The sequence below is a fragment of the Suncus etruscus genome, chromosome 18 (assembly GCF_024139225.1).
Source record: "Suncus etruscus isolate mSunEtr1 chromosome 18, mSunEtr1.pri.cur, whole genome shotgun sequence".
Lineage (NCBI taxonomy): Eukaryota > Metazoa > Chordata > Mammalia > Eulipotyphla > Soricidae > Suncus > Suncus etruscus.
This window is the reverse complement of record NC_064865.1, coordinates 57,472,305-57,496,608: the sequence shown is the minus strand read 5'-3', so window position 1 is coordinate 57,496,608 and position 24,304 is coordinate 57,472,305. Positions and strand designations below refer to the sequence as shown.

At 49.8% G+C, this 24,304-nt stretch overlaps 1 protein-coding gene across 1 annotated transcript; it reads left to right on the top strand.

Moving 5' to 3' along the window:
• Window positions 1-8,449: 8,449 nt before the first annotated feature.
• On the top strand, window positions 8,450-23,217 carry TRIM27 (tripartite motif containing 27). The gene is made up of 8 exons (XM_049764838.1): window positions 8,450-8,890; window positions 10,437-10,532; window positions 11,513-11,743; window positions 17,141-17,163; window positions 19,458-19,573; window positions 19,690-19,722; window positions 21,110-21,136; window positions 22,399-23,217. The coding sequence occupies exons 1-8, from the start codon at window positions 8,450-8,452 to the stop codon at window positions 22,992-22,994; spliced, it is 1,563 nt and encodes a 520-aa protein (XP_049620795.1). The 3' UTR covers window positions 22,995-23,217.
• The last annotated feature ends 1,087 nt before the right edge of the window (window positions 23,218-24,304 follow it).

Here is a 24,304-nt window from a genome sequence, read left to right as displayed (position 1 = left end):
GTCTCTAAACCTGTAGGTCCTTTTAGAAGTGGAAGAGAGAGCTGGGCTCTACATAGAGATGAGAAGGAACAGCGGGAAGGTCTGGGAGAACACTAATGTTCTGGGAGAAAGGGCTTCAGAGAAAACAACCCCGATGTCTCCTTGACCTTGGATTTCTACTCTCCAGAAATTCATGCTATAGATTTCTATGGTTGAAGTCCCCTTGTCTTTGATATTCTGTTGGCAGCCAGAGCAGATTGTTGAGGATTCCTCCATGGTGGCTCCAAGATGCTGAAGCAAGCAGGCCATTAGGGGCCAGTGTGGGGGCAAGCAATGGATACTTAGGAAGTAAACCAAGATGCAATTCAGAGAAGTTACTCAATCACTTGCTGTAAAGTAGCCCCAACAGCATGAAAGCCAGATCAACTTTGTAGACATAGGAACCAAGGCTGAAAAGGCTAACTGGCCCCGACATTAACTCAAAGAAGGGTACCCCCTCCTCCCATCCAAAGAGCAAAAGCTTCAGCCAGAACAAAAGGTTGTGACAGAACACGAAGCTGGAACATCAGAAGTTCAAAGATCATCCCATGATACCAGCATAATAACAGACTTATCTGCAATGGGAATCCTCAAGTGGGGGACATTTGGGAAAAAAACTTATAAAACCCATTTTTCCAAGTCAAGTAGCATGTTTCCCCTATTCAGTGGACACATGCATCTTAACCTGGGATGTATAATTTCTTTAACTTTATAGAAAATATTGGCTTTCTCTTCTCTAGATAAGCCCACTTCTTTTATTCTCTCTCTCTCTCTCTCTCTCTCTCTCTCTCTCTCTCTCTCTCTCTCTCTCTCTCTCTCTGTATATCTGTCGCTCTCCTTCCTTTAAATCATAGAACTTTGGGATTGGGGATAAAGTTCAACTGCATAACACTTGTTTTGCATATGTCTCTGGGAGCAATCCCCACAACTGCAAAACAAAAAAGAAATAGCTAAAGATAATTACATTTTTCATTGACAGTATTATTTGAGTTTACCTCGGTGTGTGTCCTGTCCTCAATTACTGATATAATCTGGGACTCTTCATGATGGTATCTAAAAGTTATAACCTAAGCCAGGATGTTGCCATGAGAATTAAAGCCAATAATGCCTATTATCTGTTATCTTTTCTGTCTAGTAGAGACTGAGTTAGTCTGGGTTAAAGTAGAAGTCACATGGTAGTTAAAGGCCAGGTCCTGGAGACAGACGCTGCTTATCAAGTGGAGATCAGAAATAATAGCACTTATCTCATAGGTCACTCTAGGTAGCTGTGTGCATTCTAGTGCCTTAACCCCTTCATCTCTCTAGCCCCTAGACTTTCCCCTAGAAATTACTCTTTCTCTTATCCCCACCTCACTTAAGTCAAGGAGAGTAAGTCAACAAGAAAGTAAAAGACAGAGCTACATTGGCTAGGAACAAATATGGACATGTGGTCTGCAGAAACTTTTTGGGACACACCTGCTAGTGCTCAGGGGTTACTCCTGGCTCTGTGCTCAGGAATCACTCCTCATGAGCATGAAACCTGGGTCAGCCATGTGCAAGGCAAATGCCCTCCCCTCCCCCTGTATTAAGGCTCTGACCCCAGCAGAAACTTGTTTTAAACTTTGAATTTTGATATTATTGGAAATGTGCATAGACTTTTTTTTTTTTTTTTGGGTTTTTGGTTTTTTTGGGCCACACCCGGCGGTGCTCAGGGGTTACTCCTGGCTGTCTGCTCAGAAATAGCTCATAGCAGGCACGGGGGACCATATGGGACACCGGGATTTGAACCAACCAGGATTTGGTCCTGGATCGGCTGCTTGCAAGGCAAACGCCACTGTGCTATATCTCCAGGCCCTAGACTTCTTTTTTTTTCAATCTTTTTTTTTTTTTTTTTTTTTTATTTTGATCATATTGACTTATGAAGCTTCATCCCCTACCGTTTCTCCCTAGGTAACTTGACCTTACCTGCAAGACCCCGCCCATTCCTGGGAGGGGTCTTGGAAAAGGTAGATAAGGCCTTTGACCCAGGGGATTAGGCCCTTTTGCTCTTTTGGTCTTTGGCCAGCATGGAGGTCAAAGGGAAGATGGCTGAAAGGAGTTAAGATGCAGGGCTAGCTAAGAATGACTGAATGCTTGAAAGGTTATGATAGAGGCCACACATGTGGTGGACAGGGCATAAATAAAGTTGATGCTTCCTGATGCCTGTCTCTGGATGAGTCTGATTCCGCCGTTCACCTAAACCTGACACCCGACAGCTGGATGGGGGTTGCGGAACCATGTGGCCTGGGATGGGAGAGAAAGATCCCTCCATCCATCCCTCTCCATCCAGATCCATCGTTAATTATTTAACGCAACAGGCTTACATATCTTTCATAGTAGTATTTTAGGTTTTTTTTTTTAATTTTTATTAAAAGGTATTGTAGTGGGCAGGAATCAAACTTGCACGGGGAGACTCCAATGGATATGCTAGTCCACTGCCTTAACCACTCAGCCACCACCACTTAAGACTTCTTTTTTTTTGTGGCTTTTGGGTCACACCCGGCAGTGCTCAGGGGTTATTCCTGGCTCCAGGCTCAGAAATTGCTCCTGGCAGGCACGGGGGACCATATGGGACGCCGGGATTCGAACCGATGACCTCCTGCATGAAAGGCAAACGCTTTACCCCCATGCTATCTCTCCGGCCCCCACTTAAGACTTCTAATATTAGAATTCTAATATGTCACCGAATCTCTTCAAAGAGTACACTGTGCATAAGTAGAGTCCAATATCATAAGCAGGAAACTGGCATTACTACAGCAAGCTTATTCAGTTCTACTCATTGTAGGTATTTGTGTATATCCATAAAATGGTATTTCGCTCTATTGAATTTTCTCTTATTAGATATCACCAACACCACAGGCAAGTTTCAGGGTTCCACCACAAGTATACTACCACCCTTCCAAGGTCACAGCCTTCCTCCCTTTGCCTCTCTGTAAACTATGACAACCTCTTATGTTTCTTTATCTTTATGACTCTCTGTTATCTAAATAATGTTATTAAGGGCATCATATAGACTGTAACCTTTGAGATTGGCATTTTTCCCCACACTCAATATAATTCCCTTGAGCTTCATCCAAGTTGGATTACATTTAATGGTTCAATTATATTGCTGAGAAACAGACCATGATATGGATATGATAATTATTTAATTATTTGCCCCCAAAGGCCTTATGGGTTGTTATGCAGGATTTTGTGAGAACTTACATTTTTGCTTCTTTGAGATAAGTGCTCTGTGACAATCCTCATTTGAGAAATGAGAACTACAGCTGTTATTTGGCTATCACATGCGAGAGACTTCTAACCACCCAAACCAAATGAAATAATCACACTCCAGTCTTCATATCCTGGTTCATTTTTCTGCATAGCATCTTCCACACTATATTGCCTGGTTTTCTTTTGTCTCTTTTTGCCTCTATAAAATACTCTATAAACCTAGAAACTTGCTTTCTATTTTGGTTTTGGGGGTCCCCCTCAACAATATGAAGGTCTTACTCTAGGCACAGAACTCAAGGGTCACCACTGGAGGTGTTTAGGGCCAAATATGGTGTTATGCTGGGGGTTAAAAGTATACATTTCATCCTGTTGAGCTATTTCTCCATCCCCTTAGTATTTATTATTCTAGTTTTTCCATAAAAACTTTCGTTTGGAAAAGGCAACTAGAGATCCAGGAAGCAGAACAATTTAGATTTTTTTTTAATATTTTTTATTTAAACACCTTGGTTACAAACATGATTGTGGTTAGGTTTCAGTCATATAAGATGACACCCCCATCAACAGTGCAACAAATTTAGATTTTTTAATAGTGTGCAGGAAGATAGATTGGAGAAAGGAGGAACTAATGAGTTCAAATGCCTTAGGAAAAAAGATAAAGACTGTAAGTGTTCTAAGAACCCGTAGGATATCCTCAGGGCAAATAAACAGAGAAGGAGGTGAGGATTTATTTTAGAATTATTTTATGGAGGGGCCGGAAAGATAGCACAGAAGTTTTTGCCTTGCAAGCAGCCGACCCAAGACCTAAGGTGGTTGGTTGGAATCCCGGTGTCCCATATGGTCCCCCGTGCCTGCCAGGAGCTATTTCTGAGCAGATAGCAAGGAGTAACCCCTGAGTGCTGCTGGGTGTGGCCCAAAAAACAAAAACAACAACAACAAAAAAAGAAATATTTTATAGAGGGGCTGGAGCTATAGTACATTGGGTAGGGTGTCTGTCTTGCATGCAGCTGACCAGGGTTGGATCCCTGGTGTCCCATAGCATATGGTCCTTGAGCCTGCCAGGTGTGATCCTGTGTGCAGAGATAGGAATAACCCCTGAGCACTGCCAGATATGCCCCCCCAAAAAAAAACAATAATAATTTTTATATTTAGACAAACATGAACTTGAATTGAAGTTGGATCCCTGAGCATCATCAAGAGTGATCCCTGGGGGCCGGGCGGTGGCGCTGGAGGTAAGGTGCCTGCCTTACCTGTGCTAGCCTTGGAAGGACCGCGGTTCGATCCCCCGGCATCCCATATGGTCCCCCAAGCCAGGAGCGACTTCTGAGTGCATAGCCAGGAGTAACCCCTGAGCGTCACCGGGTGTGGCCCAAAAACAAAAACAAAACAAAAAAAAAAAAAAAAGAGTGATCCCTGGGCCCGGAGAGATAGCACAGCGGCGTTTGCCTTGCAAGCAGCCGATTCAGGACCAAAGGTGGTTGGTTCCAATCCCGGTGTCCCATATGGTCCCCTGTGCCTGCCAGGAGCTATTTCTGAGCAGACAGCCAGGAGTAACCCCTGAGCAAAGCCGGGTGTGGCCCAAAAACCAAAAAAAAAAAAAAAAAAAAAAAAGAGTGATCCCTGAATGCAAGGCCAGAAGTAAATCATGAGCACAGCCAAGTGTGGTCCAAAAACACAATAAACAACAACAACAACAAAAACTGAGGATTTTGAGAACTTTGAGTACTTTGAGGATTGGAGATATAACTCAGTGAGAGAGCCTTGCCTTGCCTTGCATGTGTGAGGTCTTGGTTGACACCCAGCAACATTGTGTGTGTGTTGGGGGGGGTGAGTATTTTATCAGATAAGTTTAGTTTCTGCTGCATACATAAAAAATCCAAATACATGGCTTAAACAAGACAGCAGCTTTAGTATCTCACCTGTGTGGTGTTTGGATGTCAGCATCATTCTGCATTATAAAGATCTAGGTTACTTCTGCTTTTCACAGTACCACATCACATTGCTGGCTATCATATTCCAGACTGTTTCACAATCCAAGATGGCTGCTCAAGCTCTGACCATCATTTGAGCCTTGAAGAAGTAGAAAGGGACAAGGTTAGAAGAGCACAATTCCCAGTTGAGTAGAATTTAAGTAGTTTCCCCAAGTAGATATCCTTGGTCACGACAAGCTCAGAACTGTTGTGTAAAGCAAGTGGTGGGTGAGTTGAGGAGATTCCTAGACATATCCATAACCAATGGGTAAAGCTTTTATACCGCAGCATTGACTTTATGAACTTACCACAGAACATCAAACAAGGAGGCCTAGGAAATATCTTTTAGTTAGGTATGTTGTGACCTGAAACAAAATATTAATGAAGTAGAGCTTGCTATAAAATAACCCACAACAGTCCTTTCCATGTAATAGCAAGGTTGATAAGCACCAATTAAAATAAGTAACTGAGGGGCCGGGTAGGTGGCGCTGGAGGTAAGGTGTCTGCCTTGCAAGCGCTAGCCAAGGAAGGACGGCGGTTCGATCCCCCGGCGTCCCATATGGTCCCTCCATATGAGGGACCACTGGATGTAGCCAGTGGTGAAAATTAACTCAAATTTCAAAGTAGACATTAGGAAACCAATTTTATCTTGCAAACATAATTTCTATAAATCTTTGGGGAGGGGTTGGGGCCACACCCAGCAGTACTCAGGGGTTACTCCTAGTTCAGACCTCAAAAATCATTCCTGGGGCCGGGAAGGTGGCGCTAGAGGTAAGGTGTCTGCCTTGCAAGCGCTAGCGTAGGACAGACCGAGGTTCGATCTTCGATCCCCGACCCGGCATCCCATATGGTCTCCCCAAGCCAGGGGCGATTTCTGAGCACATAGCCAGGAGTAACCCCTGAGCGTCAAACGGGTGTGGCCCCAAAACAAAACAAAAAAAAAAAAAATCATTCCTGGCAGGCTTTGGGGACCGTATAGGATGCCAGGGATCAAACCCAGTGGACCTCATATGAGGCAAACACCCTACCCCCTGTGCTATCGCTCTGGCCTCCAATTTCTGTAATAATTTTTAACAGATTTATCATTTAAAATCAGCAAGTTTCACAGAAAGCAGATATTTCTGCCTTCTCGTGAAAAATCTAAATATTTGGCAGAACCTGTGTCCATGTTCTCAGTGAAGATCTTGAGCTAGAAATCTGACACTACAGCTCAGCCAGACATCAGTGTCCCCTCCAGTCATCAGTGTCCCTACCTTTTCCTAACGAGTCCATTGCTCTTTTGAGTAACGTGTCTTGCTCTACTTGTCATTTGTGTTTGCAAGTCAATTATAAATGTTGTAAGGCCAGACTATGGTGTGGTCTAGCCCAAACATAATTCTACTTTTTTTGGTTTGGCCATAGTTGACAATAGACAAGGGTTACTCCTGGCTCTGCACTCAGAAAATATTTCTGGTGGTAAAACCTGGGGGATCATGAGATGTGGGAAACAAACAAGTGCAAAGCAAACTCCATATCCATGCTCTAGCCCCTCTACTTTTTTTTTTCCCTGTTAGTGGGCTAGGACTATTACTGCTACCCCAAGTTTGGGTACTGGTGGCTCACAGGCCAATATTCCAGAGATAAGAGTTGAAGCAAAAACAAGCTTAACTGGGAACTGGAAATAACAGTGGAACAGTCATGTTCCCCCCAAGAAACAATTTGTGTGCATGAAGAAGCCATTTCCATAGGGAAAGAGAAGTGGGAAGCACATTTTTCTTTGCCAGTATGGGTTACAAGCTAGTGGGCAACCTTTGATCATAAATTCATCTTTTGTGATTGGACCCTTTAGAATAAATTCAGAGGAACATTCTCAATATTTTTCAACCCTTAAATACAAAGATTTCCTGGTATCGAGTCGTTAAGCCTTGACTTTTGAAGGAGTGTTGCATTTTTTTTTTAAGACCTGAGTGAAGTTTCAACCACTCAGTCTTCAAGTCCAAGGATCTTGGGGACACAGGTGAGTTTGGGGTAGGCAAGTTCACTTCCTCAGACGTTTCGGCCCATGGGGAGAAAAATAAAATAAGGGGGAAGAAAACAGCCAAGAAATTGGGAAAGACCAAAAATTTCCCCGCAGAATCATGGTCACTGGGGGGGATAATCGCCCTAAAATAGTGCAAAGGGGAGCATTCAGTTGGCCCCCCAACACTTCAGGGCAGTGTGATTGCAATGGATCAACAGCCTTTAAGACTTGAAAACCACACCATAGAGTTCACCAAGTCAGCAAGGCAACAAATAGGCACAAACAGGAAAGAAGCCAGCAAGCACATCAGGATGGGTCTGAGACACATCAGGCAAGAGAAGCTCCAGCGGTGGGCAAGCCGAGACGGGGACCGACTGCGCATGCGCGCCCGCCAGGGCACGCCCACTTACGTCATAATCCCACCCCTCCGCTCGCGCCGTTGTCAGAGAAACTCGACTTCACATAGAGAAAGCTCCGGTGCGGGGGAAGGTGCGTCAACGTGGGGATCGCGCATGCGCGCCCGCCTGGCCACGCCCACGTACATCGAAACCCCGCCCCTTCCGCTCGCTTCGTTGGTCAGAGAAGCTCGACTTCTCCATACACAGAATGGTCCAGCGCGGGTGCGCGCGCGCCAACCCGGAAACCGCGCGTGCGCGCCCGCAAGACCACGCCCACTGCACCTAATAAACCCCGCCCCTTCCGCTCGCGCCAGGGTCAATGAAGCTCGACTTCACGTACGAGGAACTCCAGCGCGGGCGACCGCGAGACAACCCGTGAGAGGCCACGCCTACTTCGCGTTATAAGCCCCGCCCCTTCCGCTCGCGCCGGGGTCCGAGAAGTGGGACTTCACACACCGGAAGCTCCAGCCGAGCCGGGAACTGCGCATGCGCACCCGCCAGGCCACGCCCTCTTTCCATCATAAACCCCGCCTTTTCCGCTCGCGCCGAAGCCCGGCTTCTCCACCCACGGGAACTCCAGCGCGGGCTAGCGTGAGCCGCGAAGCACGCATGCGCACCCGCCAGGCCACGCCCTCGTTCCATCATAAACCCCGCCCCTTCCGCTCGCTCTGCGGGTCCGAGAAGCCCGACGTGTGGACCGCGCGTGCGCGCGCGGGGCCACGCCCACCCCGGAGCCCGAAACCGCGCCCCTTCCGGCGGCGCCGGCCAGAGGCGCGCGCGGCGCCCGCGAGAGCGGTTCGTTCGCGGCGGCGTCGCCCGGCGCGCTGTGAGCGGCCATGGCGGCGGCGAGCGTGAGCGTGGCGGAGTGCCTGCAGCAGGAGACGACGTGCCCGGTGTGCCTGCAGTACTTCGCCGAGCCCATGATGCTGGACTGCGGCCACAACGTGTGCGGCGCGTGCCTGGCGCGCTGCTGGGGCGCGGCCGAGGCCACCGTGTCGTGCCCGCAGTGCCGCGAGACGTTCGCGCGCCGCCTGGTGCGGCCCAACCGCCACCTGGCCAACGTGACCCAGCTGGTGCGCCAGCTGCGCGCCGAGCGGCCGGCCGGGCCGGGCGCGGCGGGGCCGGGCGGCGGCATGGGCGCCTGCGACAAGCACCGCGAGCCGCTCAAGCTCTACTGCGAGGAGGACCAGACGCCCATCTGCGTCGTGTGCGACCGCTCGCGCGAGCACCGCGGCCACAGCGTGCTGCCGCTCGAGGAGGCCGTCGAGGGCTTCAAGGTGGGCTCCCGAGCGCCCCCCACGGGCCCCTGGCGTCCGGAGCAGGGGCCCTTGATGGGGTCTCCAACGCACATCTCTCCCGGGTCCTTGGTGTCCAGAGAAGGAGCCCGGGAGACTTTGGGGCACCATCGGTGGGGGTCTCTAGCCCCTCGGGGGGACCCTTGATGGGGTCTCCAATACACACATCCCTCCTGGTCCTTGGTGTCCAGAGAAGGTGCCTAGGAGACCCTCGGGGGACCCTTGATGGGGTCTCCAACACAGATCTCTCCGGGTCCTTGGTGTCCAAAGAAGGTGCCTAGGAGACCTTGGGGGGGTGACCATTGATGGGGTCCCCAACACACACATTCCTCCTGGTCCTTGGTTCCAGAGAAGGTGCCTAGGAGACCCTCGGAGGGACCCTTGATGGGGTCCCCAACACACACATTCCCTCCTGGATCCTTGGTGTCCAGAGAAGGTGCCTAGGAGACCCTCGGGGGGACCCCTTGATGGGGTCTCCAACACACACACCCCTCCCGGGTCCTTGGTGTCCAGAGAAGGTGCCTAGGAGACTCTGGGGGTGTGACCATTGATGTGAGTCTCCAACCCCCCCCCCCATTTGTGGTGTACAAAGAAGGTGCCCAGGAGACCCTTGGGGGTACTATTGATGCGAGTTTCCAACACCCTGGACTTTTGCTGTCCAAAGAAGGTGTCCAGGAGACCCTTATGGAAACATTGATGGGGGTCTCCAACCACCACCCCACCCCGTCCTTGGTTTCCAAAGAAGGTGCCAGGAGACCCTCAGGGAATCATTGATGTGAGTTAGTGTCCAGCCACCCCCTGGGCCCATCCACCCATCAAGTCCACTGAGCCTTGCCTCCCTCCCACACCTCCACTTCCAGCTCTGCTCTCCCCTCCCCGTCGTCTCAAGGTTCTAGAAAGAAGCACCTAGCTTGGGCCAGTTAGTTGGAGGCTGGCCCAGCCCCGGTGGGAGGTTGATTGACAGTGACTTGGAAGCCAAGGGAGGCACCGCTCTCTGCTCAGGCTGGCTGGGCGCTAGTTGCAGGGGTTCTGGTCAGGAGTTATTGTCGGGGTGCACCGCGCTATTTATGGAGGACCTGCTGGTTTGAGGGGCGCCCATAGTTGGGTAGATAACGCAGGTAGGCCACTACTTCCTTGCCCAGTTCATCACTTGTTGGCCTGCATATTTCACTGATGCTGGGCGTAGGCATCTGAAAAGTGGGCAAGGCGAGGAGTCTGGATAGGGGTGCTGGTGAACGAAGAGTGAGAGAAGACGGGCCATCCTTGGGCTCTCGGGATGATGTCACAGAGTGATCGGTCTTGCCCATGTACCTTTCCACTAAGCTATGCGTTTATTTCCTGCGCCAGGGAGGTGATCCTCTCCTTTAGGTCCCGCATAGGTGGCTACAGGAGACTTGTGAACGCCTAAACTGGGGTTCCAGGGCAGGGCCTAGCGTGAGGACTGTGGTTCTCATGTCATTCACAGCGACCACATGATGTCACAGTTGGCTTAATCTTGGACTAACCCTGATGTTTTTGCTTTTCTCAGGAGCAAATTCAGAACCAGCTGGACCATCTCAAGAGAGTGAAAGATTTAAAGAAGAGACGGAGGGCTCAAGGGGAGCAGGCGCGAGCTGAGCTCTTGGTAAGGGTCTCTGGGATTCACAGGACACACTCCCCCACCCACTCTCTGCATGGGGCTGATGAGTCTTGTCCTTTCATTTTGTGGGACAAGCTCACCCCAAATTTTGATAAGCACAGGTGTGGCAGCTGAGAATCTGACTGAGGGCTTCCTGCAGCTTAGGGGAAAGACGGGATGGAAGAATGAAATGATTTGGGGTTTCTGGAAACCTGTTTGACTTGGGATCTTGGTGTTGACCAAGGTTGGTCTTTGGAAACGATGGCAGCAAACTTTAGGCACTGCAGCCTCCTCTGGCGCCATCCTGCAGGTGACACTCCCTGCCCCTTCCTCTTGGGGAGCGATTTTCGTGATACTGCTCACTTTAGCGCCAGGGATATCTGCAGGTTTTCTTTGAAAACTCAAAAGTTAACCCCAAAGTTGACTTTTTTTTTTTTTTTTTTTTGGGCCACACCCGGCGGTGCTCAGGGGTTACTCCTGGCTGTCTGCTCAGAAATAGCTCCTGACAGGCATGGGGGACCATATGGGACACCGGGATTCGAACCAACCACCTTTGGTCCTGGATCGGCTGCTTGCAAGGCAAACACCGCTGTGCTATCTCTCCGGGCCCCCAAAGTTGACTTTTATAGTGTACATCTTCGCTTAGTTTTTACAAGTTTATTAGTTTGGGGGCCACATCTGGTAGGTGTCTGGGTCTTAGTCCTAGACCTGCACTTAGGACTTATGTTGGTGGGGCTCAGGGGTGGTGGGGAGCGAACCTGAGTCAGCTGCATGTAAAGTATAGCCATTGTACTTCTCTTTATCTTTATTTTTGGGGGGGGGCTTTACATCCTGCGGTTCTTTGGTTACTCCTGGCTCTGCGCTCAGTCAGGAATCACTCCTGGTGGTACTCGATCCCACAACTCGGGACAGTGTGGATGCCAGGGATTGGGGAGAGGTTTGGGCTGAGTCCCCCTTCCTCACTCAGGACTTTCAACCTTGTCCAGAGCCTCACACAGATGGAGCGGGAGAAGATCGTGTGGGAGTTCGAGCAGCTCTACCACTCTCTCAAGGAACACGAGTACCGCCTGCTGGCGCGCCTCGAGGAGCTGGACTTGGCCATTTACAACAGCATCAATGGTGCCATCACCCAGTTCTCCTGCAACATCTCCCACCTCAGTAGTCTCATTGCACAGTTGGAGGAGAAGCAGCAGCAGCCCACGCGGGAGCTCCTGCAGGTGAGACCTTGGAGCTTGGTGGTTCTGTTGTGGGGGGCCGGGGAACCAACGCAGGGCAGGCACCACTGGGCTATCATTCCAGCCTGCTGTTTTTACTGTGGCTCAGTTTCTGAGTTTTTCAGTTGACGAGGGGATGGGGTTGGTTTCAGGAAGTCACGTATGCTTTTGTATTTTTGCATCCCTGAGTTTTTTATGGTTTAAGTGGCTGGGGAGATAGCAAAAACCGCCTTTCATGATATAAAATAGGAGTTTTTAGTGTCTGTTCATCTTCTGGCATAGCCATATGGATTTCTCAACTCAGTGTCTTGTCACTTCCACAGAAGCAGCAGTTGAGTCGCAGTAGAGTGTGACTCATAAACCTAAAACCCTTTAGCTTTTCCGAGAAAAAGTTCACCGATTCTTGCTCTGGAGTAAAAAAGTTAGGGCTCAGTTACCCAAGCATGTAATTGCCAGGGAGAGAAGGAAGAACTTGCAAAGGGCAGCTGGAGACACAGTGTGTCCTGGATGAAGAATGCTTCAGGACACGGCCAACTGAGAGTGCTTTAGGTGGAGGCTGTGAGGGCCTTTAGCGCCTTGTTTTACACTCTTGGCCTCATTGGTGTTAGCGGGCCTCAAGTCTCGGCTCTGTGTCATCATGACCACTGCAGGCCTTATCTGTTCGCTTCAGACGCAGGGTTCCTTTGCCCTCTCCCGATTGCAGACTTTGTCTTCAGAATCCCAGGAAAGGTGGTCCTTACCATTAATTCCCCTTTATCTGTTTGGCTTCGGTGTTGGGGCCTGACCGGCCGCACTCGTGGCTTCTCCTGGCTCTGCACTGAGCAATAACTTAGCGGTGCTGAGGAGATCTCAGCTGTCCTGCCCATTCTGTACTATTTCTCTATCCCCCTGGTTTTAAGTTTCCTCAGAACAAGGACTTTTCTTGCATAGTAACAGGACTTTGGAGCTAAACCATCAGTACATGTCAGTGGTGCACCATTTATTGATCTATTTGGTTTTGGTGTCAGTCACATCAGCGATGCTCAGGACTGCCTTACTTGCTCTATACTCAGGGATCACTCCTGACGATGCCCAGCAGACTGTATGGGATGCTGGGGTTAAACCCGGGTCAGCTGTGTGCAAAGCAAGGGTCCTGCCCATTATGCTATTTCTCCAGCCCCGCAACCCATATTTGAATGGAAGTAGTTGTCACAATGTTGTATCATCCCCACCCCTTTTTTTGTTTTTGGCACACCATAGATTTTTGGATATGTACCTGCTCTGTGTTCAGGTTCTGGTTGCTCTTGGCAGCAATACCAAGAACTGAGGATTGGCCCTGGGCCTTGGGCCTCTCGCATGTAAAGCCTCTCTCTACTGCACTGTTCTATATCCCATCACTGGAACCCAGGTTCCCTTCCCTGGAGCCCAGAGACTTGATTGCATCAGGTTGTTTTTGGTTTTTTTGGGGGGTCTGATTGGCCATCACACTTCACTGTGGTCTTTCCTGATAAAACATTGATTTTGTTCACATGGGTTCTCTTTAAGTTTTTTGTTTCGGGGCCTCACCTGACATTGTCAGGCTTACTCTGGCTCTGCGCTCAGGGATCACTCCTGGCAGGCTCTGGGATCTCTGATGCTGGGGCTTGAACCTGGGTCAGCCACATGCAAGGCCCTCTCCGCTGTTTGCTCCCTGTTGTGTTGTCTGTCCCCTCGAGGTTAAGTTTAGCTGTCTCTGGGACCAGTGTGGCCTGTGCAACTTCCTGTTCAGTTTTGCCCATTGTTGGGTTGCTGGCTCAGTCGGGACAGGGCTCCTGTGCTGTGGACTTGGGCCTCCTGTTGTCCTCACACTGAGCTGTGCCTGCCGAGTATGATCTCAGCTGAACTGGTCCAGCTATTAGTCCTACAACAAACATTCTTCCCTGAGAAGGAAACCCCGTGTTAAACAGTCAGTCCTGGTTCCTTTCTCCTTTCCCTCTGTCAGCCCCTAGGTTTGGGCTTTTGTTGTTGTGGCTCTTGAGGGGAATGGGGTGGGTCACGGCCTTGTGTCTGGTTGCTGGTTTGCTTCTGTGAGAGGTGATGATGTGCCTGACCAGGTGGTGTTTAAGGGCACCTGGGTTTGTGCTGAGGGCTGATTGTTGGTGCTTAGGAGGCCATTTATGCTACTAAGCAAACACCCCATCCCTGGCTGTCCCGGGCCCCTTAATGCTTTTTCAGTAGTGTTACATGTTGTGGCAGGTATCCGCATTTGAACAGTGCCTCCTCATGTGGGTATGTGCCATGTTTTGATACATTTGTGAATTGATGGTTTTGGGTTGCTCTCTACCTTTTGCTGCTACGAATATTAAAAATAAAGAAGGCAGGGCCAAAGATAAAGCATGGTGGTAAGGCGTTTGCCTTGCATGCAGGACGGTGGTTTGAATCCCGGCATTCCATATGGTTCCTCGAGCCTGCCAGGAGCAACTTCTGAGTGTAAAGCCAGGAGTAACTCCTGAGCGCTGCTGGGTGTGACCCAAAAAACAAACAAACATACATACATACATACATACATACATACATACATACATACATACATGGGACCAGAGGGATAGTACAGTGGTTAGGGCCCTTGCCATCACGTGCCCACCCAACCAGCATTTGAGCTCCAGTATCCCTGAGCACCACTGGGAGTGAGGGAGTGATTCTGAGCATTGTAGAGTGTGACTCAGATTCCCAACCACCACAGAAAAACAGAGTGCTTCATAGATGTAGTGGCATCTGTCTGAGGGATTGAGCAAAGCTCCAGTGTCTGGTTTCAGTTTGATACATGTGTGCCTATGGCAGCACGATTAATTTTTGTTTTGGTTTGGTTTGGTTTGGTTTGGTTTTGGCGGGGGGAGGCACATTCAGTTGTGCTTGGGTTACTCCTGCCTGGCTGCTATCAGAAATCGCCCTGGCAGGCTCAGGGGACCATATGGCATGTTCGAACCGGTGTCCATCCTATGCTGGCTGGATGCAAGGCATACACCCTGCCACTTTGCTGTCGCTATGGGGTCTTTTTTCTTTTTTTTTTTTTTTTGAGGGGGAGCACAGGTTACTCCTGGTTCTTTGCTCAGAAGTCGCTCTGGAGACCATATTGGATGCTGGGAATCGAACCTGGGTCTGTTCTGGGTTGGCCATGTGCAAGGCAAAGGCCCTATCACTGTGCTAACTCTGCCGCCCCAGAATTTTTTTTTCTCCTCGCTTTTGGGTCACACCTGGCAGTGCTCAGGGGTTACCCCTGGCTCTGCACAAGGAATTTGCTCTTGGCAGGTTCAGGGAACTATATGGAATGCTGGGATTTGAACCACCGTCTGTCCTGGGTCAGCTGTGTGCCAGGCAAATGCCCTGCCACTATGCTATCTCTCGGGCCCCTATGCCCAGAATGTTATAGCCTTTCTTTAGGGTAAAACAAACTTGTGAGATTTTGGGGGGGAATGTGTGGGATAGCTGGACTTACAAGAGAAGGAAAGGTGGGGCCACGAGTTTGAACTTAACAGGGAAATATTTGGGGCATTTTCCATGAGGTTGGAAGTGAGGAAGTGTGTCAGCTACTGTCTTTATTAATGCTGCTGGAGGCGAACTAGAGAAGGGCACAATTCTAAGTACGAGAATTAGAATGCTGGGGCCGGGCGGTGGCGCTGGAGGTAAGGTGCCTGCCTTGCCTGTGCTAGCCTAGGACGGACCGCGGTTCGATCCCCCGGCGTCCCATATGGTCCCCCAAGAAGCCAGGAGCAACTTCTGAGCGCATAGCCAGGAGTAACCCCTGAGCGTCACAGGGTGTGGCCCAAAAAAAAAAAACCAAAAAAAAAAAAAAAAAAAAAAGGTTGTGAGAATTAGAATGCTAAGCTCTTTTGTTCAGAGAGGCTATGATGTGTGATTGATGACACGTGTGAAGTTCCTGGCTGAGCATTGGACCGGGGACAAACATTCACTCTTCTTTTTTTGTTTTTTGGGGCACACCCAGCGGCACTCGGGTTAGTCCTGACTTTGTGCTTAGAAATCATTCCTTGGGCCCGGAGAGATAGCACAGCGGTGTTTGCCTTGCAAGCAGCCGATCCAGGACCAAAGGTGGTTGGTTCGAGTCCCGGTGTCCCATATGGTCCCCCGTGCCTGCCAGGAGCTATTTCTGAGCAGACAGCCAGGAGTAATCCCTGAGCACTGCCGGGTGTGACCCAAAAACCAAAAACAAAAGAAATCATTCCTTGGGGGACCATATGGGAGGCCAAGGATCAAACCTAGGTTGACTGCCTGCTATGCTGTCACTCGGCCCCGGCTCACACACAATTCTAAATACAAGAAGTAGAAAGCTATGCTTTCTTATTTGGAGATTAAATGATACGTCAGGGGTGGCAAACAGAATTTTGACCCTCACTCAAAATGGCAAAATGCAGTATGTGTTTAATATATTATTGTTGTTAAAATTAGATGCTTTTGTGTGAGTGTTTTGGCAGATCACTGCGTGGTGTGGCTCTCTGACTCTCACAGTTTAAAATTTTGGCTCTTTGTGTCAAACTTGTTTGCCACCCCTGTGATATGTGATAATAAGTGTAGGAGCTGCTGGGTGTTGGACAGGACACCTGTGCCTCCCCATCCCTGACAAGACTGATCCCTGAAGACGGAGGAGCGAGGACTAAGCCCTGAGCACTGCTGGGTAGATAAAAGAAACAGCGGTGTCACATGCAGGGGATGTAATTTCCCACTGGATTGCATTCCTGGCCCTTTGCACATCTGACAGATTATTGATTAATGCAGACACAGGAGTAGGGCTGGGAGGTGGCTGGCTCAAGGCTGGCAGTTTCACCCAGTCATCATGTACTCTTCCCAACCCAGAAAGGAAAGGATGATGAATTAGAGCTTTTGTTAAAGGTCTGCTCCCAGATATTATACTTGGCGGGACTGTCAGTTGTAGAGTCTGATGTCTCCTATACTTATATCAGAAAAGGTGCTTGTGTGGCTAGAGCGATAATACAATGGTAGGGCACTTGCTTTGCATGTGGCTCACCCAGGTTCAATCCTTGGTACTCCTTAGCATTGTTGGGTGAACCACCCCCCATAAAAAGGAAAGAAGATGTACTTGTTCTTAGGATATATACTCAGATGTATAATGGCATATAATATAAAGAGGTATTAAAGTAAAATAAAAATGTCTAGAATAAGCTGGTAAAACATTCCCTCAGAAGCCCTTGGTACTAGCAGCTTTGTTGTGTATTGGAAATTATGAGAAGCCAGTCTAAAATCAAATCCAGTAGCACTTCCGGGGGCAGGAGGGCTTGTGTTAGTGAACCTGAAGTCACATCATCATTGCTGGTGCTGTTTTCCTCAGCGTGGAGATCTTATCCTGTCCCCAGGTACCCATGGGAGCTGGAGTGAGAGTGACTTCATGGTTTTTCTTTTCTCTTCTAGGATATCGGGGACACATTAAGCAGGTACAGTTTGCTGCCCCATCACCCATCCCTGTGCACTCACTAAATCTGGAGAGATTCCTCAAATCCCTGACAGGAGTCCAGAGGCAACAGGGACAGCGCACCCAGCTGGCACGCTCCCTGCCTGTCCTTGAGCCGAAGCCTGAACTGCAGCTCAGGCTTACCCAGGAGTTCCTGGGGATGTGGTTACTGAAGACAGTCCTGGACATTGCTTCCTGAGCGGTTCAGAACCTGCCTCCATTCATCGTCCTCTTATGTAAAATCATCCCACGCACTGTATCTCCAAGCCCAGGTGAACGAATCTGAATCAGGGTCCCAGAAAAAACAATCCACACCAGGCTGAGGGTGAAACACATGTAGTCTGGCAGTCTTCTACCTAGTATGGATCCCACTGCCTGCCAGAACTGCCGTTTTTATTGAGTACAGATATCACCCCTGGGTGGGCCAGTAAACCCACCCACGGTTACAAGTAAGACAACCTTTGTTTTGGGGGAAACCAAAACAATTACAAAGAAACCAGGGATAAACTTTGTTTCTTTAGTTAAAATAAGGTGTAACCCAACACACTTAATTTCCTATCATGGGGAGGAAGGGCCAGCTGGAATTGCTCTTCCTGAGCCCCATCACTCCCTGGAGCTCAGCACATGCTGAGTGAACCAGAACAGAAACCCAGGGCCAGTGGGACGAGCCTCGGGGATAGTTGTGTCAGGTACAAGTTTGATTTGGAGCTGAGGTATGAAAACTCCCTGAAAAATGCAATTTGACCGAGTTCCAGGGACATCTGAGGAAATATTGAGCTGGGGGTCCTTAGAGTAGGGGTGGTTTGGCTACGTGGAGAGAAGAGTGTTGATGGAGTTGAGGTTCTTGGCTGGGAGGTTAGGTCATGTCCTTTGTATGCAGGAGTGGTTCAGTCCCAGATACCATGCGGTCCCTGAACATGACAGGATATGGCTCTAAATCAACCAACAAAAATCATTGTAGTTCCTGAGATGTAGTCCCTGGGGTGGAGTGAACTGAAAAAATTCTGCAAGTTTCAGACAGGTGACCCCAACAAAGTTGTGGGGTGTTATTTTTGTTGTTTTGGTTTTTGGGCCACACCCAGTGGTGCTCAGGGATTACTCCTGGCTCTGCCCTCAAAATTGCTCCTGGCATCCCATATGGTCCCCAAGCCTGACAGGAATAACCACCAGGTGTGACCCAAGAAAAAGAAAGAAATCGCTCCTGGCAGGCTCGGGGACCATATGGGTGCCAGGAATCGAACCCATGCCCATCCTGGGTTGGCCATGTGCAAGACAAACACCTTACAGCTGTGCTTTTGCTCCACCACCCTCCCCCCAATAAGTTTTAACCTGCTTAGCCTGTTTCATTTCAATTTTGGGTTTGGGGCCACATCAGCAGTGTGTGTCTCAGGCTTAGCAGTGCTGGGTCAGGAGCTCCAAGACAGCTCCTGGGCATGGTGCCAAACAAATGCCTGAGCCCCTGCACTGTCGCTCCAGCACTTGCCTCTGGTTTGTGCCGGTATAACTCTAGTTCTGCCCTCACTGGAAGGCAGCCCGAGGATCTTGCAGCTCTTTAACACTTAGGATTAGGTGAGCTAAGGCCCGGGATTTCGTGGGTCTCAGTGTTCGTGCATAGTTACAGCGCTTTGTTTCATGGGGATGTAGGTGCAGGAGCTCATTACCATCAGCACCTCTTAGGTCTCATCCTTCTCCGCTCAACTGAGGGCCGATCCTCACCTTAGAGTCTGGAGCCATGGCTGTGAGTGGTAGGAGGGATTGCGACTTACTGTACTCTCCTGGCCCAGAGAAAGCCCTTAGATCGGATGCTTGGGTGACTGGAAGTGATGACAGTCTCCCATTTCTCTGTCTCCCACTTCTCGGCCTTTCTCTCAGCACACCCCCCTTTGACCTTGTTTCCTTCTGGTTAGGCCCCCATTGAAGACATTCCCCCATTGTGGTCCCTTGTAATATCATTGGAACCTTCATGGGCCCCATAAGGTCCTTGGTTAGAACTGAAGTTCTAGGGCATTGTTTCAGGAAGTGGGCTCAGGTCCCTGCAGCAATGGAGGGGGATTATGAGCCCCGGGTGCAGCTGGGGGACAGTGTTGACTTCAGCTCAGTCTTCTGGACGTGGTGAGTAGGATTTCTATCCAAAAAGAGCAGGCCCAATAAATTGGGAAGCCTCTAGTCTAAGAATGTGGAAAAGACTCCTTTCCAGTGTGTGAGATGGAGACCAAGGCTGGGGACAGGGGCTTAGGAGCTCACTGGGGTTGGTTTGTATTTTCTCTTTGAACTTAGGGCTGAGAGAATCAGAATCCCAGAACCTTGGATCACACCTCCAGATCTACAAGAGAAAATCCACATTTTTGCCCAGAAATGCCTATTCTTGACAGAGAGCCTAAAGCAGTTCACAGGTAATTTTTGTAAGAGACCCAAGGAGGGAGGCACCGTGGGTTTCTCTGAAGATCCATATCCTCCAACTCGGTACTGGATCGCTAACTAGGTATTGTGTCTTCTCTTCTCCCTTTAGAAAAAATGCAGTCAGATATGGAGAAAATCCAAGGTAAATTCATTTTACTTCCTGGACCTTTAGGGAATAATTCCCTGCAAAGGAGTGGGTGAGTGGGGGGAGAATGTTGTTCCCACAGGCTGGCTTCTGGGGTAGGTGATCTTTACTCTGCTTTCTTCGTGCTTGTAGTTAATGAACTAAATCTTGTCTGTATCCACAGGGACAATAGACATTTCAAAAGGAATGAGTATAAGGAATAGTTTGATTGTTTGGTTTTGCTTGCAGGGGCGGGGAAGAGTGAACAAAACTATCCAGCTGACATGTCCTTGAAGCCAGTGTTGACAGGCGGGAGTTAGGGAGTTTCTGTTCTTGTGCACATTGGAGCCACCAGCGCCTCGGTTGATGTCCTACTCTCCATTGCCACCTCACGGGGGTGTCTGCGCTGCTTAAGGCAGTGATAGTTCTTTACAAAGCTGTCAGGATAAAGAGTGGTTATCATTTTTACAGCTTTTAGTCAGGAGCCTATTTGCATGGTTATTAAACATAGTGTCCCGGGTACTGGGAGGCTTGTCCAAAGGTGCTTTTCTGGGAGCTGAGTGCTAGTACAGGAGTAGGATGTTTGCCTTGCCTTAACCCGGGTTCGTTTCTCGACATTCCATATGGTCCCCTGAGCTTGCCAGAGGAGTAACCCCTGAGCACCATCATGTCTGGTCATCTGCCACATCCTCAGGATCCAATAGCTATAACTATACTAGTGTTAAGGTCCCAAGCAGAATGGTAGATTCTGGAACCAGACACATATGAGCCTTTTTCCTGTTCACTCAGAAATGACAGGCCACACGGATCCGGCATTTTTCTATGTGGTGTGTACTGATTCCATATTTGTGTGGATGTTTTCAGATGCACTTTTTGGACTTCTAGCAATCTCGATTTAGGGGATGCCACATGGTTCCACGAGCAGAGCATGCAGGAAGAAACCCTGTATGCACTGTGCTTTGTGTCCCAGAATTGGTTTAGGCTAGGACATCTTTGACCTGTTTCCCATTTCCTCATGCTTTAGTCTGCCTTGCAACAGCCAGATTGAGCGTAGCCGTGTAACCTTGTCTGGCACAAAGGGCCTTCTTGGTAGCTGTGTCTGTCAGGTCCTTAGCAGAGCCAGCTTTGGAAGTGGAGGTGGCCTGGAGCTGGGAGCTGTTCCCTGAAGGGCCAGCTGCTTCTGTGAGGCTGAACCCTTGCTTTGTTCTGCCCAAACCAGTCTCTTCCCTTAGAATGTGTGGCTGGATAGAGTCTGTGATTGTGTGATAAAGTTAGGGTGTGATTGGCATGAACTTCTGGGATTTCTCAAACAGACCCTCCTAAAACTAGCCAAGCTCCCTCACTGGGTATTTTCGGAAATGTTCTTGTGACTTCCATAACTTTTTTTCCTTTTTTGTTCTTTCAGAATTGAGAGAGGCTCAATTATACTCAGGTAGGTGGTGACAGGAGCCAGAGCCATCTGGGGAAAGTTGAGAGAAATTCAAGTGTAAAATGGCCAAAACCCTGGGGTTTTGTTTTTGGGTTTCTTGGGGGTCCACGTTCAGTAATGCGAAGGCTCTGAACTAAGAAATTAATCCTGGTGTGCTTGGTGGGATCAGATAGGATGCCAGGGATTGGACTTGGGTGGACTGTGTGCAAGGCAAATGCCCTTCCCACTATACTATTGTTCCAGCCCACATCCCACTATTTTTGGTTTGTTTGTTTTTGTTTTTGTTTTTGTTTTTTTGCGTCACACCCGGCAGTGCTTGGGTTACTCCTGGCAGACCTGGGAGACCATATGGGATGCCGGGATTCAAACCATCATCAGTCCTGGGTCGGCCGCGTGCAAGGCAAAAGCCAAGAGCATCCCATGAGTACAGGGTGCCCTAGTATTAAATACCAAGATTCGGGGCCAGAGAGGTGGTGCTAGAGGTAAGGTGTCTGCCTTGCAAGCACTAGCCAAGGAAGAATCATGGTTCGATCCCCCGGCTTCCCATATGGTCCCCCCAAGCCAGGGGCAATTTCCAAGTGCTTAGCCAGGAGTAACCCCTCAGCATCAAACAGGTGTGGCCCAAAAAAACAAAAACAAAAAAAAACAAAACAAAAATTCAGGCCCAGAGAGCACAGCAACGTTTGCCTTGCAAGCAGCCAATCCAGGACCAAAGGTGGTTGGTTCAAATCCCAGTGTCCCATATGGTCCCCCGTGCCTGCCAGGAGCTATTTCTGAGCAGACAGCCAGGAGTAACCCCTGAGCACCGCCGGGTGGGGCCCAAAAACCAAAAAACAAAAAGGAAAAAAGATCTCATGGACAGGAGGAAATTAAGGTGGGATTTTGAAAGCTGGGCAGAGAAATAAAAGTGCCAGTTCCTGGCCCACAGCTCCACAATGCCTGGTCACTATCGAGGATTTTCTCAGTGTACATGGGTGGGTCCCACAGGAGGGCCGTGGGGGTGTGAGAATGGGGTCTTGGGAAGTCTGGAAACCCCCAAGTTTGCAAGTTCTGTGACAATCTGGATTAGACACTGGAAACCATATCTGAGAGAGGAAAAAGCGGCTTTAATGCTTCCCGGTCTCCGAGAGGCATCCAGCCGCTCCCCAGTATGATTTGGGAATGTTAACCGTGGGGTGGGTTTCGCGCGCAGAGGGGGGTGGAGGGGGGATGTGTTTGTCTCAAGGAGCTCAGCAGGCCCCATTGACCCACTTTCCCTTGTCCAGTGGATGTGACGCTAGATCCCGACACGGCCTACCCGAGCCTCATCCTCTCCGACAACCTGCGGCAAGTGCGCTACAGCTACCTGCAGCAGGACCTGCCGGACAACCCTGAGCGCTTCAACCTCTTCCCTTGTGTCCTGGGCTCGCCCTGCTTCATCGCCGGCCGCCACTACTGGGAGGTGGAGGTGGGCGACAAGGCCAAGTGGACCATCGGCGTGTGCGAAGACTCGGTGTGCAGGAAGGGCGGCGTGACCTCGGCCCCCCAGAATGGGTTCTGGGCGGTGTCCTTGTGGTACGGGAAGGAGTACTGGGCCCTCACCTCGCCGATGACAGCCTTGCCCCTGCGGACCCCGCTGCAGCGCGTGGGCATATTCCTGGACTACGACGCGGGAGAGGTCTCCTTCTACAACGTCACTGAGCGCTGCCACACCTTCACCTTCTCTCACGCCACCTTCTGCGGGCCCGTGCGCCCCTACTTTAGCCTCAGCTACTCAGGGGGCAAGAGCGCGGCCCCCCTCATCATCTGCCCTCGGAGTGGCATCGATGGCTTTTCTGGCCACGTCGGTAATCCTGGCCATTCCATGGAGACCTCCCCGTAGGGGCCTACCTTGGGCCCATCTTTTTGCCACCGGCTACCTTTCCACTCGCTCTTCGGGCCCTGGCGGAGTGGCGGGCCCGCCAGTGCCGGGGGTTGCCATCCTCCTCCCCGTACAGATCATGAGAGGTTGTGAGAAGTCTCCAGATGGTCCCGAAACCAAAACCAGGGTCCATCCATCACCCCACCCCTCGTGTTTGGCCTGTTCCCGGAGGGGAGACAGAAGGCGGGTGATGTTCAATGTGGAGCGTTTCCAGGGCGATTTGGGTACAGTTGTTTCTGACCCTTCTAGGAAGCAGGAGAGAAATGACAGGCCTTGTCAGCACGACTCCCCTGCTTCGACTGTTTTTTTCTGGGAACAGAACTAGGGCTCCCCCTGGTCCCCAGTTGCCCTGGTTTGGTTAACTCCGTTCGGGCCTTTCTGGCCGCTTAGTTACATTATTTTACAGTAATGGTGGCAGCCAGCCACTCACCTCTCATGAGAAAAAGTTCTCATCCATGTGCTCTTTGCCTCTAATCTTTGAGGTCTCTCCTCTCTCTGTCTTTGTTTCTTTGTCTCTCTGTGTCTGTCTCTTTCCTCACTTCATTCTAAGGAAGTTACCCCGGTGCTGGATACACATCGCCCAGAATAATTCTTCGCCCCAAACCATCCAGTGTTCCTCACTTCCCTTTCACACACCTTTGGACTGACAGTACTCCCTCCCTCCCTGCAAGAATTCTGGGCCACTCACTACTCCAGGGAGTCCTGGACTTGTCCCTCCTTTTCTCCGGCTCCTTTGGGCTTAGGAAACTGGCCTTTCTGACATCTATCCCATCTGGGAGCATTTCCTCCCTGACCGTTGGATTCTGAGGCATGCTAGGCTCGGAAGGCCACGCAGAGCACTTTGACACCCCATAATGGTTCTTAGTCCTAATTCCCTTTGGGTACATGCCTTTCTGTTTAAAAATAAAGTATGAATGTTGTTTACATGCTGGTGCTTTTATGGGACTTGGTAGCATTGGGTTGGGAGATGGAGGTTATTGTCTTGGTGTCTCTTCTAGGGCCAGAATTTCATCTGTCAATGATTTAACTTCCAACTAGATGGTAAAATGACTTTCTCGCTTAGGTAGCATGCTACCTTCTTCCCGATGCTGCTGTGAAATTGTTAGACTTCCTCGGCCTACAACTCTACTGGTTCAGGCTGAGATTTTTGTTTGTTTTTGGACCACACCCCGTGACACTCAGGGATTCTCCTGGCTATGAGCTCAGAAGTCGCTCCTGGCTTGGAGGACCATATGGGACGCTAGGGGATCTAACCTCAGTCTGTCCTAGGC